The following is an 18,553-nucleotide window of genomic DNA, read 5'->3' on the forward strand; positions in this document are numbered from 1 at the left end:
CGACACTTCTCAGATACGTGTCCTCCATGTGCTTGGTGATTTTAGTTTTCGCCATTACCTCGGGCCAACCGATTTATTGACATAAGATGCGTCGCGATATTGACAATAGGTTATTTCTATTGATTTATTAGCATCATTCTCGTCTACTAGCTTCTTCTTAACACAAGTATTAATTTTACTTTCCAATGTTGAATAGCAGCAAAGTTTAATTAACCTATTCTTCACTCTTTGTTACTTCTATCGGAATTTCTTTTAATTTTTTCGTAGAATTGTTGTATTCGAAAATTGCTCGAGTTCTTTGATTTAAAAGTATCAATGTAAATTCCCGGAATTTAGAATTTGTTAAACGAGGATTAATCGTGTAATGATATTTCTTAGATTTGTTGTCAAGCTTTTCTACGTATCTGTGGAGTAGTGATTTCAGTTAACGATTTTTCGCAATCTCCTGTTGAATTGGTCAGGTGATTTCATTTTTTATATAACGTACGTGAAAATGTAACGCAATTACTCGAATTACGGTCCATTTACGCGGTTAATATGTGGAAAGTTGTTAAAAACAGATAATGATACTTTAGATTCACTGGTAACCAGATAGAAATCTCATCGTGATATTCGCACTTTCGGGTGTACTCAAAATTTGGGCAAAAATATCGCCGTGGAATTCCTAAACACGGCGAGCGGTGTCATTTTTTAACATTGCGCAACCTCGTTGGAGGGACATTATAAATGCGGGACAGCGATAAAAAAATTAGCAAATCTAAAGTATCATAATCCTGGAATTTTTCGTTCGATAAATACCGACAATTTTTCCTCCACGAAAGAAGGAATTAATTTTAAAATCAAAAAACAAGAGGTTGTTTAAAAGTATTTTTAAAAAACACTAAGAACGTACTTTGATAATTATTTTCATAATTAATTGAAAAAATGAAAATTTACGAAAGATATAGATAAAATAAAGAAAAAATTTCCTCAGGGTGAAAATTCATCTGAAACAAAACCTGAAACACAGTTTTGCTTACTAAAATTGTACGTGTAAGTAGCATGAGCACGAGAGTACGATTAGTATGCACTCTGTTATTGGTAAAGTATACGGTTCGAGGTGACGTGGAAACTCTCGTGGCTATTCTAAACGTGGTTTCAAATATTTACGCAGCGAAGAAGTCACGGGGGGAAAAAATTTCGCGAAAACGATTATGCGAGCGCGTGCATTCGCGAGAGAGCGAAGAGATTTCGAAATTTCAAAATGTCAGCACGCGAAGATATCCTGTCAAATAGGTGTAGGGGATTAGTGGTGACGTTTATTCGAGATTCGTTTCCTATGTCTGCACTTTTGCAATGTTTCGTTCGATCTTTTTTTCCTTTCTTCTTTTTTTTTTTTCTTCTTTACCGACAGTCGACATTTACACATGTCGAAAGAAACGTGTGTGCATCGAGGAGATCGTGAAACGATGATACGTTACACAGTTTGCTGTTCCCTTATTGGGTGGAAATATTTGGGAAATTTCGAAGTAAAAAAGAAGAGTTACGTCGTTATGTAAGAAATCAATGAAATACTTCCAAGTTAAAAATTCGAATTAAAGATCTAGATCGGTTACGTATTCATTTTGTGTCGAAACTGTTTCTTTTTTTTTCTTCGTTAGTTTTATTGTTGGAAAAAATGTGTTTTTATGCTAGAATATAGTTTGGAAAATTGGAGCAAAATGATTGATTAATTCTACGTTGTGTTATTTATATAAGAAAGTTTCTTCGTTATTAATCGTGGTATATTTTACAAAGAAAACAAGATTGTTTAAAAAAGGTAGAATTTTTATTTTGATTCGTAGAACAGTCTAAACTTACGTACTTTGCACGTTGCAAAAATTACCTACATAAGTAACTTATGTACGTTGCAAGAATTGCTTACAATAAAGTATCTTAAAAATATCATCGTAATTGCAAGTTAATAGACTCTATAAGAGTAATACAGACGAACAAATAGAATTAATATTCCTTATCGAAAGAAAGCATGGTTTATTGCTTATCGTATACTGTAATCGAGTATTTTCATTATTGCATGCGTAATTATAATTCTAAATAGTGATGCATAGTACGGTTCTTCTTTTTTTAAATTCGACAATGAACGTGAATATCTTTGTCGATATTAAGTAGAACAATAGACGTACATTGTTAAAAAATAAAGATATCGAAATATTACCTCATTGAGGTAAAGTCAAACATTAATCCAATATACAATTTAAATCTCGTTAATCTCGAATTTCGTTGCAGTTATTTCCCCGCAGGGACTGATCCAGGAATAAATGAACCACGTGAAGAAAATCAGAAGACCGATCTTCAGGAACCAATCGGCGAAGTACAGACACCTGAGGACCTTTCTTGCACGGGGTAAAGTCGAAGGATCGTCTTTCAAACAGTATTGTCTAGTGCCTAGAATGTATCGTAACAAGTAGTCGTCCCAAGATATCGCTTTCGTGTTCATAAAGAACTCTTCCCTATCAGCAGGGTTCAGTTCGTCCTGTAATTCCTGCATACGTTCGTTCCTGAAAGTAAATGATCGAAATAGGATTGGAAATGTTGAAATAAAAATTGTAGAATTCACTTTCGAACTTCACTTAAACAATTCGAATTATATCGATTGGAATTTCAAAGTAGTAAAATTGTTAGTAAAATATTTATATATATTTTTCTATAATCACCTAAATACCCATTCCTTAGTGGTATAATATTGTATCATTTCGATGCCAGCGTTGACTTTGTGTTGCACCCTCACCAAGAACGGTTTGTTTCCACTCAGAACGATTAGAGCATCTAACAGGTACGCAGGTATAAAGTGGAAGAAGATCACACGTATCCAGTGGTAGAACTTTAACGTGGTTATGCTTCCACCTGGATACCAGAGCAGACCTAAAAAAAAAAATTTGCAAAATTTTTATGTCTGTTCTAAGTGTTTCAAAAGGTATATTATATTTTTCTCACTAACCTGTGAATGGATACGTTGTTGCATGCTTCTTCCCGGTATCCACAGCGTAACCCCAAGAGATTGGATTTTCAGCTCCACAGGTAACATTCATAAACATTGGTTTTTCTGGTTTCTCCTTTCCAACTTTCCACGCTAACGCGATGATCGCGTTAATCGCCATATCACAGGGAATTAGATTTAACATGTAATTATAGTTGCAAAGCACCGTTCGAATTACTCCTTTTCCAGCGCCTATCATTAGACCTGTTGGTCCGTTCATATTTTCTACCCAACCAGGAGCTGGTTCTTTCCATGATGCGACCACTAGAATAAAAGAATTAATTCTTGATGGGAAGTATAAGATGTCATTAGTTATAATTATCGTAAATAGTTTACAATATATAGAAGTTTACGTATATAATTTTTAATTAATATGTAGCAAGGAGTAGAATATTTATTTAACTTCTGTTGGACTAAATAAAAGTTCCGTTTACCGATGGAAGGTCTAGCAACGCCTGCAGGCAGGCCAGATCTTTGCACCAAATCCTCGCTGAGTGCTTTACTAAAGGCGTAGGTGTTCGGCTGTCCGTTTAATATTGTTTGGGTCATCGCTTTAAGAACGTCGTCCGTCATGTTATTTACAGTGTCTACGACTTTCTCAGGCTGCACTATACACGAGTAGTTTTTCTCCTCTAGCACTTCTTCTGTGCATTGACAATAAGACGTGGACACGTGAATGAAAGACTGTAGATTTGGTATCTACAGTAAAAAAAATTTCGATTCAATTTTATATCGATGACTAAGAAAAATGGATAAAGGAGAATATAGTTGAAATATTTACCTGTTTAGCAAGATTTAAAATGTTCATGGTACCAACGGTATTGATTTTTACCGCCTCTTTCAATGGCAAGTCGAACTTAACGTTCGCTGCCATGTGGAAAATGACGGAAACTTCTTTAATTAGTCTCTGTTTATCGGCAGTCGATAATGCGAGATCCTCCGAAGTAGTGTCGCCGGCCACCAATATGAGTTTCTTCAGTCTGTCTGGATACTTCTCTTTGATCAGTTTGAAGGGTTCTTGCTGGAAATGTCATCGAACGTTCGCACGTTAATTAATCATTACACGAAATAAAAAGAGAAAACATTTCAGGTGTGTTATGTGACCGAAGTTATGAAACGTCTGTAATCAGTCGTTTCAAAATGCAACTCCTTTTGTTCACTTGAAACGCATAAAGATAATGGGAAAATACGATGATTAAGCTGAAACGGAGAGGAGGTTTGTTCACCTTGTAACGACACGGCTTTAACGATTTACGCGTACGTCTACGGTTGTCACTTTTCTCGCGTCGTACAGTGTATCTATTCCTGGTGATTTTCTATTACCGACCGCATACCATAAGTATAATCGTTCGTCCCTTTCACTTTCGTCAGTGGGCTTTAAAAGTGCAACTTATCGAATTACCAAAGTAAATAGACGATTTTCAGCCATTGTTGCGTAATGGTGACAAACACCGTGTGTAATAACGGACGGTGTACCAGCATGAAGATTACTTATAGCTAGTGTATGCCCGTCATTAAATTTTTTTTCTGAAGTATTCCTGTTATTTTTAAGAGATAAAATTAACAGTAGAATCTTTGAAATTGACTTGAAGGTCAGTGATAATTTCCCTGCGTGGTTTCATCTACTTCCTCATTTTTTAGTCGGACTATTAGTCATAAGAGACCTTGTGCGTACACAAATGAAGTGGTATTATAAATTCTTTTATAAGTAGAATTTCTCATTCAATCCCACGTTCTCATGAAATAATACTGACTTGTTCGAAAATGTGCCTTTTAAGGGATGTAAACGTCAAACAGTACATCTAACAAAGGAATGTTTGAAAGAGAGTAAACAAAAAAGAAGCTACTGTTAGGAGAAGCAAATGAGTAATTCTAACAACTTTGTTTACCTGTCTAGAGCTAAGTGATGTAATCAATTCTATATTGTACTCACTTGTTCCGTACCCTCTGTCATTTATTGTCAGAGACAAAGATCAACGACGACAAAGGAAATAAAAATCAATATTTCACGAACAGACGAAAATTGACGAACTTAATTGGAAGAATCGAAACAAAAAAAAATTTGCAAACTAAATTGAAGGAGTAAAAATAGAAAATTTACAAACTAAATTAGAAGATTCCTTTTTTTTCCCCCACTTTTTAACTTAGATCGTAGGTAAATAAAGAATCTTTGCATTCGCGATTCTATTTGTAATCGTACGCATTACTGCGCGCAGGACGCAATTTGTAGTGTGTCTTAACTTGAATCTGATAACATATCATTAGCATGAGACTATTCGTTGAACATGAACGCAACTATAATTACCTTCGATTGGCCTTTGTTTAATTCAACATTGTCGAACAGTAATAGTGCCTCATTATCGGAGCAAGTTAGTCTGATTACGTAGCAATGAATAGGATACAGAATAACGACGAAAATAAAAAATAGATAGGTACAAATAAAATAATTTTCAAAATATAGAAATTTATACGAATATATTCGATAATATGAAATTAATATAGACATTAAAATTAATAAGCGTATAACGACCTCGGAAATAAGATAATTCAGAGAAAGTTGAATCAAAGATTCTTAAGGTCGCCGTTCCAGGAATCAATTATGGCTGTATTAACTAACTGTGAGCCAATTTCATCGTGATAACAGTCAGTTATGAAACATGTTACAATCAGATTTTTACGTTGTCTATAAATAAATGATTTATTCTAAATTTACTTTCACGATCATTCACAAGGAATAAATTAGTACTTTTGAATGGAACAAGGAAACGTTTATTCTAACTTACGAGCATTACGAACCACGGGTAACTTCCGCATTAATTTCGTGAGTAATAAAAGTTCGGCAACTTGAATACGAATCGGAGAATCTCACTCGATAATTTTATGGAACATTCAAGGTTTCAAATACCCCGGGACTAGCGTAGCATTTTTATTAAAGAAAGAAAAAACCTGTCTTCCTTTGAATCGAACTAAACAGTTAAATTAATTCTTCGTCGAAGAACATATGTAGGTCCACGTTTTGTTCTCGTATTTTCACAGATCCATAGGAGTGTTTTCGTTTTCGCGATCAGACAGAGAAATAGCCATAGAAGTGGCTGGTGCTCGAGAAAACGGGAGAAAGATATGCGTCACGGTGTTTCCCCGGTTCATTTCGAGCGCATCACCTGTCCTTTACCTGTATTATGTGCTGCAGCCTCGTCTGTGGATCGACCTCTTTCTTCTTTCTGATCAGCACGAAAATATTTCCAAGGTTGTGGCAACTGAGCAACAGTTTGTAAATTAAAACTTTCCCCATGAAACCAGTACCACCGGTGACGAAAATATTTCGACCGTGAAACCACTCCGACACCGACTCCGCTACGTCCTCTGATGCCATTTCCGGTGACGCGCTGCACAAAGGAAACGACAATGAGACGGAGGTGAAAGGGAAGAAAAAAAGGCTTTGTTTTATAGATCGTGCAATGTTCACAAAGCGGCGTTAACATTCAGGTTTCTGATCTGATAACGATCCTTCCCGCGGAAAGACCTCGCGATGTAAAGAAGTCGTCGTCGAGTGACACTGCGAATGTAATTTACCGTGTTACATTTTTCGTCTGGTAATTATTCATCTTGATGTTTATTTGGAACATTACCATTTGTCGCCGCGTCCAGTGTGAAACTGCGACAATAATTTATACTCGAGAGAAAGTCGTTCGGGTAGTGTTTTTGTGAAAAGAATATTTATACTCTGTCCAATTTAAGAATAACCTCGCTTGGCGCCATGGGACGTGCCTAAAGCAGGGCTAGAACGTCCAAACCCCCCACTTAACCGCCTACGTTTTTCTCCGTCTTACCCTCTGCTACGCCCCCTGTCTATGCGCAGAACGGACGAAAATCGGTCCGAGAGCGAGGTTATTCTTAAATTGGACAGAGTGCAGTTGGGAATAAATGATTTTTATGGTTTTGAAACAGTAGGTAATATCGAAAGTAATATTTAATACTTCAAAATAAATTAGAAATAATAGATTTTTATAATTTGAAAATAATATTCGATGGAAAGTAAGTTAAGTATATTTAAAGTATTCCTTGCTCGTCGGAAACAATTCTAAGATTTCTATTGTGGAGTAATTTTTCGACAAATGTGAGAAACAAATTGTCCTTTTGTACGAATTTATGCATAGGATAGCTGATCTCTACCTTTTCCATTTTTAAATTGTCAATTATTTATTCGTCCGTTGAACTTTGTACGAATTGATGTTCGAACTGCGTTAGCATTTCACGTTAACAACGAATAAAGTGTAAAAGTATCATTTTTATTATCGTTTCACTGCGTTTCTTATAGCGTGAACGAATGCATGCATAATTAGGCGAATCGGTTAGGTCAAGAGTTGAAAAAACTCAGAGTCGAAACTATCGATACGATATAGTGTAACACGTTTTTAACGTTATTTACGAACTGTTAGCGATTCTGGTAGTCCGAGTCACGCTTAACGATTAATACTTACAGCCTTCGTTCATCTTGTAAAATGTTTTCTCTAGAACTTCCGAATCTTTTTCAAACGTTTCGTTTGATAACTTCGAGTTTCATAACTCGACGAGAGATGATTATTCCGCGCTGCAGTTATTGTATTTTATTCGTTCGTGTATATCGGTGTTAGTTTATACATAATTAATATGTGCGAGCAGCGAGGAGAAAGGGAATTAATGAATATGAAGTTTAATTACAATAATTTATCGATATGTCAAACGAACGATTTAACACATATAAACTATGCACCATTGTTATTCTTGAAATGAAAGAGACACGTGACAGAATGAAGCGTCTTTTTGTATCGTTAACAATTCACGAGTATTGTTGAATATTCGCCGCGTGTTCGCGAACATTTTTCGGAAATCCTAGCCTTCTGGTGTTTCGTGCTTGGAATATCTTTAAACGTAACAAAGAACGATTTTACGTGAATTTTTCAGTTCTTCCATTTTGCATAAGGATATCTTGTCATTTTTTTTGATACTTCTTTAACACCTTTCTGATTTGCGTTATTTCTTTTTTCTTCTTTGGCTTTTATTGAAATTTGAGGTAGATGGTTTTTCAACGTGATGAATTTTTAGTTTTTTCTTTAATTACGTAGAGTTTCGTTGAAATTGCAGAAAAACTGTACAATGAAATTTTAGAAGGACGATATTTTTCATAATGGCTATAATTGTGGCGTTCAGGCTGACTGAATGGAAATTTTCCGTTTTGACTCTTTTTTTTCTTATTGCAATCGTTGGATTAGATCAGTGGTTCTCAAACTGGGTGCCGCGAAATTTTGATTTGTTTAGTAACGTTTATATTTTTTCAAATACGTCTCATCCTTCGTATCTTTGCTGACCGTAAAAAGCAAAAAATAATAACAAGGGTGCCGTGAATTTTGTTTAATGATCTCAGAGTGCTGCCAGACGAAAAAGTTTGAGAACCACTGGATTGGATAGACGCGGAAAAAAAATTTGTTGCCATGATAGGTTTGTACCTACGTCGAATTTATGATTCCCCGAATGAGGTGGCATAAAATTCATCTAAAACATCGAACGCTAATGAGTCTCCAGCAAAAGATATGACGGTATCTCAAATTCCTGGATTTTCCTTATGAGCAACGTCCAAAGTTATATTGTAATTTCGGAATTTTAATTTCTATGCTGTTTTAATTTCGAAATTTTCATTTCCGTACTACTTCAATTTCTAAACTATTTAAAATTCGAAATTTTCATTTCTATACTGTTTTAATTTCGAAATTTTCATTTCTATACTGTTTTAATTTCGAAATTTTCATTTCCGTACTATTTCAATTTCTAAAGTATTTAAAATTCGAAATTTTCATTTCTATACTGTTTTAATTTCGAAATTTTCATTTCTATACTGTTTTAATTTCGAAATTTTCATTTCTGTACGGTTTTAATTTCGAAATTTTTATTTCTATACGGTTTTAATTTCTATACTGTTTTAATTTCCCGAATTTTAATTTCTATATTGTTTTAATTTCGAAATTTTCATTTCTGTACTGGTTTAATTTCGAAATTTTTCTTTCTTCACAATTTGTTTTAATTTCGAAATTTTCATTTCCGTACTATTTCAATTTCTAAACTATTTAAAATTCGAAATTTTCATTTCTATACTGTTTTAATTTCGAAATTTTCATTTCTATACTGTTTTAATTTCGAAATTTTCATTTCCGTACTATTTCAATTTCTAAAGTATTTAAAATTCGAAATTTTCATTTCTATACTGTTTTAAGTTCGAAACTTTTATTTCTATACTGTTTTAATTTCGAAATATTCATACCTATGCTATTTCAATTTCTAAACTATTTTATTTTCTACGCTATTTAAATTTCTGAACTACTTTAACTCCGAAAATATTATTTTATCCCTAAATTATTTACAGAAACGTTTCTTTCGAACTTGTACGAGTCGTTTATTTGAAAAACTGTCGCTTCGACGTTTCCACTTTGCGTCGTCGTCGTTTCGCTTTTCTAATCAGATTCTGAGATCGATGCAAGAAGGAAAAGGAATTCCTTGTGCGTACAGCCGCGGCATCGATTGTCAATTACCTTAAATTTCACTCGGACGACGAAGCCAGTAACTCGTTAAGGGCATTTTCATGCTCTTGCCTCGTAAAAGAGTACTTGAATCCACGTTACGAAATATTATCCTTCGAATGGTTTTGAAATTCCTTTAATTCAATTCCGTTCTAATTTCAACGAGATCACCCGTCATTTTTGCCAAATTTCATTCGATCAATTCAATTAAATCGTGTGAAAATATATTTCTATTTTATTTATAAATTATCGTTCCTTGAATTTCTTGGAAATTTCCTTAGTTGTCGCTTTTTTCTTTATTACAATTCCAAAGACATTATTCGTATATTTTCGAAATTTTATTTAATCGGTAAAATTAGTTCAATTTATATTATTTCTGATACTAGTTCACAATAATCAAACGTAATACAGTATCATTAATGTATTTGAATAATTTATACTTTTACAAGATACAAACAGACGTTCGTTAAAATTAGTTCGTTCTGTCAAAACAGATGAAATATTTCATCCATTTATTTAACAACTAAAATTTCAACCATCCACCAATAGTTGAAACAACAAATTTCCATCATCAACGCATCGCTATTATCCCCGTAAGTCACCTGAATCTTTACATCAACCAATTCTCAACCCTTCGTTTCTATCAACAACTTTAATCCACTTAATTCCACTATCTCCCAATTACCCCCTTAATCCACGTCCATCAAAACTTTCAATTTACCCAATACAACCACCCCTAATCCTACTTCCTTATCATCATACCCCAACACCTATCTGCCACACCAAACAGAATTTCAAACACTTGTCAAAATTCCCGATTATTATCTCCGACTAAAGTGTCACCTTCATCTTCATTGGCGCCTAGTACAAACCCTTACCTTCCCCAACACTAACCAAACAAGAATTCTCTCAATTATAAAATTACCACGAAAAAATTCAAACACTTTCCAACACTCGACTAACGAACTAAAGTTATCAAAGTTCCAACATTTCGCATTACACCGATACGTGAAAACAAACCATATTCACCTACGAAAAAGATGACCCTTAGAATTTAAAATACGTACCGCTTGAAACAGAATCGACGCAATAGGATGAGCAACGGCAAGAAAACCGAGAAAATCTTGGATCACTGTTGAAATCGTACCGAAGCAATACTGTATAAATCGGACAAGATAGCACCTAGGTGTGTACCGACAATGTAACTCGAGCAACGATCGCGATGGCAGTGGTCGAAGGTACGAGGCTCTCCCGATCGCAACAAGAGAACGAAAGGTTCTGGCGTGGTCGCGTGCACGCTGCTCGGCTCGCTTGGCCAACACTCGTCTGACGAGAATTTATATTTCGTTCCATGGGTAGTGGTGATCGGCTGGGAATTACGTGCAGCTTTAGAGATCGGTAACCCCTTCACCGGAACATTACGAGGTTATCCCGATCATTGAATGACTCGTGAATTCAGTCACGTTTCGTCCGACTTATCTTTAATTTTGCTACTTTATTGCCTGACCTGGCCTGTCGTCTCTCTCTAGACTGTCCTTAGACTTAGTTTGCGAATTGTGACCCCCCCATAGTCTCGTTATTCAACGAGATTGATTAAATCGTTGAAGTTAATTGTTTCCGTTGGAACACGATTTCAATCGACGCGAAACAGGTTGCGATTTTTCGTACAGCACTCCCCCAGTTATACACATACTTCGTCACTCCGGTTTCGTTCGTTGCACGTTCTCTATCGGCTTGCTTTTTTCGAGCACGGTTCTTTGTTTCTTCGTTTTGTGTGAAGGTGACGCAGCATCTTGCCTCGAGAGGAAAAAAGGAAATAGTTGACTTGGAGGACGAGAAGATCCACGCATTTTAAGGGACTAGTCTCGCCTGCCGAGGAGAAATGCTCTCCCGAGGACAACGGCGGGTTCGGTGCATCGAAACATTTCAAAAGGTTCAAGTGTTATTTCGTTGATTCTGATTTCACGTGTGTTTGATGTATGACGAGGAGGAATTTTTCACCCTGTTGCTTGTCGAAGTGAATGGTTCACTGATGAGTAACGTTTGTCGGCTTAGAAAAATGTTGGTTTGTTGCGAGATTAGAGATTGTTAAGCAAAGAGTTCGATCGGTGTTGATATAACAGTAATTTGCAGGGTAGAAGAGGTCTTTTTTTTCATCTTGAGAGAAATAAGTTTAATCGTTCGTAGAATTTGCTTTTATATTGACAGAGGATGAAGAGCTACATTTTTTTTTTTTTTTTGAGCCGAAGAATGCAACTTTTGTTTAAATCAGATGTTTCGTTGAATTTTCTATTGAATTGATTATTCGGTCAAAATTGTACGTTGATTGAATTTAGAAAAATCTTATTTTCTTGCAAGCTCGTGTATTCTCATCGTACAATTTTAAAAAAGAACATTTTTTATTTAAAAAAAACGTGATGATAAGAAGTTGTATGTATTACAAATCAAAGCTTACAGTTTAAAAAATAAAAGGGTATCGTCTTTTTTTAATTCGAAGTTTATTTTAAGAAAGATAAAAGTTTCATTTTTGTTTTGTTCACGAGTACCAAAGAGAATTCGATAAGCTGAATAGCATAACCAAGCAGAAGAAAGTTTTCCTTTCGATTCCATGCACGAATCATCCAAGTATTTATGAACTCGTTGTCTAGCTCTGAATGAAGTGATTTTAATGATGTTTGTTTTTTAAGTCTGACAACTTGAAGAGTTAGAGAAATGATGGACAGTTCGTTTCGTATAAGAAAACAGTGTTTGTCAGAATCTTTAAGATTGACGCGAGTTTCTTCGAAGTCCAACGTTAGTTTTTACTTTTCAATTGGAAGACTTTCGTGATCCTTAAATGCACGCATTTCGAAACACTTGTCATCGAGGAGAAACTTTCTTTTCCATTCATTATCTGCATACTATAGATTGTGAAACTGTAGTCATGATTATGAAATGAACGTGTGCAAACGAAAGTAGAAGATGCACTATCCTCACGAGTTAAATATGTATTTATGATAAATGCAGGAAAAGGAAGTATAATCATGCACGATGTAAACATGTTATAGGAACCGATTTTATTACAAAAACTCGTAAATAGAAACACATGTCTAACAATTGCAAGAAAATACAGAACAGTTCTTTTTTTTTCTTTCAAAGTTTCTTAATTTATAAAACAAATGAATTAATTTGTTAGTTACAAACAAAATTTCATCTTACTCTTTCTACCGTAATATTAAATCAACAAATGGCACACTTTTCTTCCGATAAAAATTTAAGACAATTCCTAATATAATATAGAAACAATAAAATATTTTAACATATACAAAAATTAAATATTTCATAATTATATTTAAACAACTTTACTTCCCAACACCGTTTTGAAGGTAAAGCATGTGATAATGTATTTCAATGTATGAATTGTACTTGGAAAAAAGATATCCTTGTCCAAACATTCTGGTGCGTTCGAAGTAACACGGAATTATGAAGTACAGTTTGTGAAATGTATTGTAGAAGTATATGTGAAATGTGGTTTGATTAGAACTACGTATATAATTTATAACTGATCGAAAAGAAGATACGTAATTGGAACGACCAAAACAGTTTTGGTCCAAGTGCTGGCAAATACGATTTTAATCAACCACCAAACCAAACCTAATAATGCGGCTTGCAAACCCAAGTGAGCAACCATTAATCTGAAAATATTAAGAATAAATAAATAACGAATCCTTTACTAGCATATAAATCTTCTCTTGTAAAAACAAGAAAGTATTCTTACACTTTATCTTTGGAACGAGCTTTTTCCAATGTTTTTGGTGATTCTTTGTGCAGATACGTTCTGACTCCTTGTGTTAAATCAACGAAGTAGTCCTCCCATACCAATGACTTAATATCTAAATTGAAAAGCTCTTTATCAATCTCTGATAGCGACTCGTGTAACTCAATCATGCGAGGATTATGAAACTTCCATTCGGTAAAGATAAATCTTTTCAAACGATCCAGCGAGTTGTTAACGTTCGTGTGCAATCGTACCAAGCTAAAACATACAATTTTTTTTATTCGTATCATTTCGTAAATGTGGCGTGATAGTCTGAAAACTTAATGCTAACCATAATTTACAACTTACACTGGTCGTCCTCCTGCTACTTTAGTTACTGTGTCCAAAATATATGCCGGAATTAAGTGCACAAAAATTGCAGAGAGTTTGAATAAGAATATTGAGGATACCAATTTAAGGTGTGGATACCAAACAGCACTTCGCAACGGATATTTGTGTAAATAACGATTAATGTTTGACTCCACAGAGAGCCACCTGAATGGGTTACATGTACTAGATGTACAATGGAATACTTTCAATTCTTTCCCACTATAACAGAAATATATTATTATTCCATCAACATTTTTTTTTATTAAGTTTTTCTGTTTCTACTACAGTTTTTAATATAAGTCGCAAAATTTCGCCATACCTGTCTTGATTGACAGCATAGGCTGCAGTAATAAGATTATTTACAACAATATCTACTGGAATATAATCATAAATTAGCTGCTTTGCAACTGGTAATCTTCTTACAACACCCTTACTAGCTCCCATTAAAAATCCTTGTGGTCCATTCTTTGATATTGTCCATCCTTCTACTGGCTCCTTCCATGCTCCAGTTACTGCAAATATAAAACATGATAATTGATAGAAGATATACAATTTACAAATTTTGAACTTCATTTTCTTAAAATATTTAATTACATACTCATTGAAGGACGAACAATAACTGCAGGAATTTTGCCATTTTTAACTTCATGCTCAGCCAAATGCTTTGTAAATGTATATGAATTTGGATGATCCTTTAATATATTTGGTGTCTCTGCTTCTAAAGTAGCATCATCCAACTTTTCCACTATTATCAGTAATTCATTCACATCAAATGGTGTTGGATATACACGTTCTTCTGCTTCAGTTAACACTGCATTAACAAATGCACTGGAAACATGTACCAATGCCTAAAAAGATTGAAAAGTGTTATCCATATGTTTGCAATTATCATAATTGAATTCAAAAAAAATATACAAATAAAGTGACCTGTTTGCCAAGTCTGAAGTGGTTTACCTTGAGATCTCTTATTTCCTGACAAAGCTGTACAACTCTGCGTGTACCCAATAAATTAATATTTGTGGTAGATTTTAAATCTGCTTCAAAGTCTAATGTTGCTGCTGAATGTAAAACAATTTGAACATCTTCTACAAGTGTTAATCTGTCTGCAGATGATAGTCCCAAATTTTCCTGTCCAACATCACCAGCTACAGGAATCAGTTTTTTAAATAAATCTGTCTTATTTTCTTCTTTCAGCCTATTGAATACCTAAAACAATAGTTTCCACAAAACATCAGTATACTTTCACTAAAATTAAACAATTCCAAAATTTATATAACAACTTTCTCTTTTCTTTCGATGAAATAACGAGCGCCCACGTGTAAATTGTTCCCAAGGCAAAAAAATTTGAAACATTTTAATTTATACAAGAAATAAGAAAATCACATTTATAAGCCACAAAATTATTCATAGTCGCGTGAAAGAAATCTTTATTTGCTAAGACAACAAAATCAACGAGAAGTAAAAATTATTGATATTTAAAATCATAATTATGTAATTTAAAACAATTACGAATATTAAAAAAAAAAGCAGTTGATAAACTAAAGTATGTTTACACTCATTAATAGATGAACGCCGACAAATATTTCATCTTTTTATACATAAGGAAAACGAAATGAATGTCACTAACAGATCAAATCAAAGGTTATATACATATATGTCACGCGATTCAACTTGATTGCCGTTAAAATATCGGCATACAGAACGTGACATTCTTATCATACCGAATTCTCCTTAAGTTCCTCCAATCTTTCCTCTATCTGCTTCCCCTTTTTCGGTCGTATCAATAAATATATATTTTTCAAATCCGGAAAGGACCTCAGTAGTTTTTCGATCAGACAAATGCCGAGAAAGCCAGTTCCGCCGGTGATAAATACTGTTTTGCCATTGTAAAAATTGACCACGTTCGACGCCATCGTAATTCGTCTTTTTTTTTTTTTTTCAAATCTTATACAAAGATTCGCTTGAAAAATTTCGTGAAAATCAACAAAAAAAGTCACGCGATCCTTTGCAACGTTGTTGAGAGCATACAATGGGTGAGAACACTAACGGCACGTAGTACGCAGCACAACCACCGCTGGTTCGACGTCAACTGAGAGATGGTAACGCTAGCAAATGAGATTACGGAGAATGGTTGGTGGGATAATTGTGCGCGTCTGCCAGAGTTGAAAAATTTTTAATTTATTCCATGACTAATTCATAACTTTCATTCACTGGTATTACTTTGAAAACAATGATACATGTTATATGCAAAAAGCAATATGTTTCTGCGTGTGAAAATCTTCACCAATTTTGTCACGTGATCATCATTGATTCGCCATGTTGGGACCTGACCTAACAGTTACACGCTCTCTCGGTGTGTCTCACCAAGGAACTCACAAATTCTCTCGCAGTAACATTCTGTAATCCATTTTAGCGTCTCGTACATTTTCAATTATTTTACCTGGTATATGTATATTACAATAATTTCTATCTTCGGATACTTTTATTGTTTATCCTTTGTCTCTCGTAAGTTAAATAAAAAATTAATTGAAAAGAAGATACGTTTTAAATTAAAATCGATTACTGATTATACAAACGAGTATGTATTAGGAGGAAGATATTAAACTGTTGTTCGGTCACCAGTAGCAGTCGTTTTATAATTTTTATCGTGTGTACAAAGTCCGATCATACTTTTTGCATCATTACGATTCGTATCTAATAGGAAAGAGATTTCGGTTGATTGAATATCACGATCCCTTATTTTATTTGCTGTACAATTCGACGAGTGTTTTACTCGTTATTTGATCATGATATTTCTCGGAAAAATAGCGAAAAATTGGAGAGAATTTGCATAACGTTTATCTATTCTATGATCAGTCGAAGCAAACAGAAATTCCTCTGTGCACATTGAAGACGTAACGTAACATAGCGTGGACTTTGAAATTACAGTCTATTTAAAACTATAGAATGCATAAAATTAGATTCGTACAATAAATTTTTTTATTTAAACGAAATTTGCACATTATTTTTTGACAAATTGTTAAAATGCAAAGCGAATAAAGTCCACAATTGAGAAACACTGGCAAAAGTGAAGAATCTTGCATTGTTTAAAGTGACAAAGAGTTGTTCTACACGGTGCGGCAAGAAAGTAACGAGACTAGTAAAAAATACAAGATACTAATACATAACATTGTAGAATTTTTATTTATCTCCTTCGAAATAATCTCCAAGGAACTCAATATAACGTTTGCATCGATCGCATAATCGTTTAAAGGAGTTTGAAAATTGTTCTGCCTTAAATTCGTTTAATTGTCTTGCAACACTGTGGAATATCAAGCACCGATTGAAATCGTTTACCTTTCAATTTCAGTTTCAATTGTGGTAATAAAAAACAGTCTGCGGGGGCCAAATTAGGAGAGTAAGGAGGATGATTAAGCACAGGAATTCCCTTTTCAGCTAAAAACGTTGTTACGGTTACGGTTGCTCCATCGTGAAGACTGTGATGGCACGACAAAACAAGACGCGGAAAACAGTTCTCTACGTTACAAAACCGAAATGTCGGCTGCTGCTTATTAGCGGACGCTTCATATCATATTGCGACATTCGCATAACATTGCAGCTGCACCGTATGCCAGTCGAAATGTACCGTGTACACTCCCGCTCAAAAGTTTGGAGGTTAGGGTTTCAAGACAAATAATGACCTTTTTTTTTGTAAATAAATATCTTATTTATAATGTTACACTTTTGTAGCATAGAAATGTTAGTTAAGTGTATATAAAAGTGAAAGTTAAGATTATATGTATTACTCTTAGAAAATACTCATTATCATATTAGAAATTACTCGTAGAAAAATTAGAAAAAAGTGCCCAACATCTAAAACCGACCTCGGGAACGATTTACAAGAGGCATGGAATAATATTGAACCGGGAACAATCGAGAAATTAATTTCCAGAATGCCCAAATTATGTCAAGCAGTTATGTATCAAGAAAAAAGGAGGATTCTTCTGCGAAAAGACACTTTTGTAAATTATGTATATACTTAACTAACATTTCTATGCTACAAAAGTGTAACATAAAGGAAATATTTATTTGCAAAAAAACGTCGTTATTTGTTTTGAAATCCTAACATGCTCGAAACTTTTGAGCGGGAGTGTACATATGTATGTATGTATTTCAAAGAAAATGAAAATTTCGTCATTGCCATCTTGAAGAAAAAATATTTCCACTAATAAGAAACAATTGAATTATTGAATAGGTATCAATGGGATAATTTTAGACACATTGCTGTTCTTTTGTCGACGGTACCGTTCGCGGAAATAGAAAAGATCGCTGACAAATATACTTCGACGAATATTTAACGGTATTTTCGACACGCAGTTATTTTGTACGCTTCTATTATTAAATATTCAGTTGGAAATCATTTTGCTGAATTCGAAGAAATTGTGTAACGAAAGAAATATCGCTGGTAAAATTAATTCTAGAAAAATTCGAAATAAATATGTGTAACGGATTTTTTTTTTATATATATACATATACATATATGAAAGTAAAATAATTTCATACTGTGCAAATGTGTACTGCATGCACGGTGCGGCAACAAAGTAGCGAGACTGAATTTTTGCTGCTGGCATACGGTGCGGCAACAATGTTGTGCAAATGGTCGAAATGGATACGCTGGAACATTATCTAAAGCGTCCGCTAGTAAATAGCAGACGAAACTTCGGTTTTGTAACGTACAGAACTGTTTTGAGCAACGTTATAATATTAAATTTTACGTGAAACTGGGAAAAACCGCAAGTGAAACTCGTGCACAGACATTTCGTTGGTTCAAACGTTTTAATAATGGTAGAAATGATATTGAAGATGATGCCCGAAGTGGAC

The 18,553-nt window shown here is 34.3% G+C and overlaps 2 protein-coding genes across 2 annotated transcripts; both read right to left on the reverse strand.

Moving 5' to 3' along the window:
• Nucleotides 1-2,233: 2,233 nt before the first annotated feature.
• Nucleotides 2,234-10,693, reverse strand: LOC108574396 (putative fatty acyl-CoA reductase CG5065). The gene is made up of 7 exons (XM_017936979.1): nucleotides 10,635-10,693; nucleotides 6,189-6,402; nucleotides 3,798-4,037; nucleotides 3,451-3,715; nucleotides 2,978-3,280; nucleotides 2,694-2,901; nucleotides 2,234-2,537 (listed from the first exon to the last, which is right to left on the reverse strand). The coding sequence occupies exons 2-7, from the start codon at nucleotides 6,387-6,389 to the stop codon at nucleotides 2,234-2,236; spliced, it is 1,521 nt and encodes a 506-aa protein (XP_017792468.1). The 5' UTR covers nucleotides 6,390-6,402; nucleotides 10,635-10,693.
• Nucleotides 10,694-12,982: 2,289 nt separating this feature from the next.
• On the reverse strand, nucleotides 12,983-15,770 carry LOC108574395 (putative fatty acyl-CoA reductase CG8306). The gene is made up of 7 exons (XM_017936978.1): nucleotides 15,415-15,770; nucleotides 14,648-14,899; nucleotides 14,292-14,541; nucleotides 14,013-14,205; nucleotides 13,673-13,912; nucleotides 13,325-13,582; nucleotides 12,983-13,241 (listed from the first exon to the last, which is right to left on the reverse strand). Exons 1-7 carry the CDS (start codon nucleotides 15,604-15,606, stop codon nucleotides 13,103-13,105), a joined length of 1,524 nt encoding a protein of 507 aa, XP_017792467.1. The 5' UTR covers nucleotides 15,607-15,770; the 3' UTR covers nucleotides 12,983-13,102.
• Nucleotides 15,771-18,553: the final 2,783 nt, after the last annotated feature.

Source organism: Habropoda laboriosa, unplaced genomic scaffold (assembly GCF_001263275.1).
Source record: "Habropoda laboriosa isolate 0110345459 unplaced genomic scaffold, ASM126327v1 scaffold205, whole genome shotgun sequence".
Taxonomy (NCBI): domain Eukaryota; kingdom Metazoa; phylum Arthropoda; class Insecta; order Hymenoptera; family Apidae; genus Habropoda; species Habropoda laboriosa.

Coding starts and splice junctions, on each gene's coding strand:
- LOC108574395 (XM_017936978.1), bottom strand. CDS start 15,606: ATGGCGTCGAACGTGGTCAATTTTTACAATGGCAAAACAGTATTTATC. Junction 14,542..14,647: donor AGGAAATAAGAGATCTCAAG/GTAAACCACTTC, acceptor CAATCTTTTTAG/GCATTGGTACATGTTTCCAG. Junction 13,913..14,012: donor TATGCTGTCAATCAAGACAG/GTATGGCGAAAT, acceptor TTTCTGTTATAG/TGGGAAAGAATTGAAAGTAT.
- LOC108574396 (XM_017936979.1), bottom strand. CDS start 6,389: ATGGCATCAGAGGACGTAGCGGAGTCGGTGTCGGAGTGGTTTCACGGT. Junction 4,038..6,188: donor GGCTGCAGCACATAATACAG/GTAAAGGACAGG, acceptor TGACATTTCCAG/CAAGAACCCTTCAAACTGAT. Junction 2,538..2,693: donor ACTAAGGAATGGGTATTTAG/GTGATTATAGAA, acceptor ATTTACTTTCAG/GAACGAACGTATGCAGGAAT.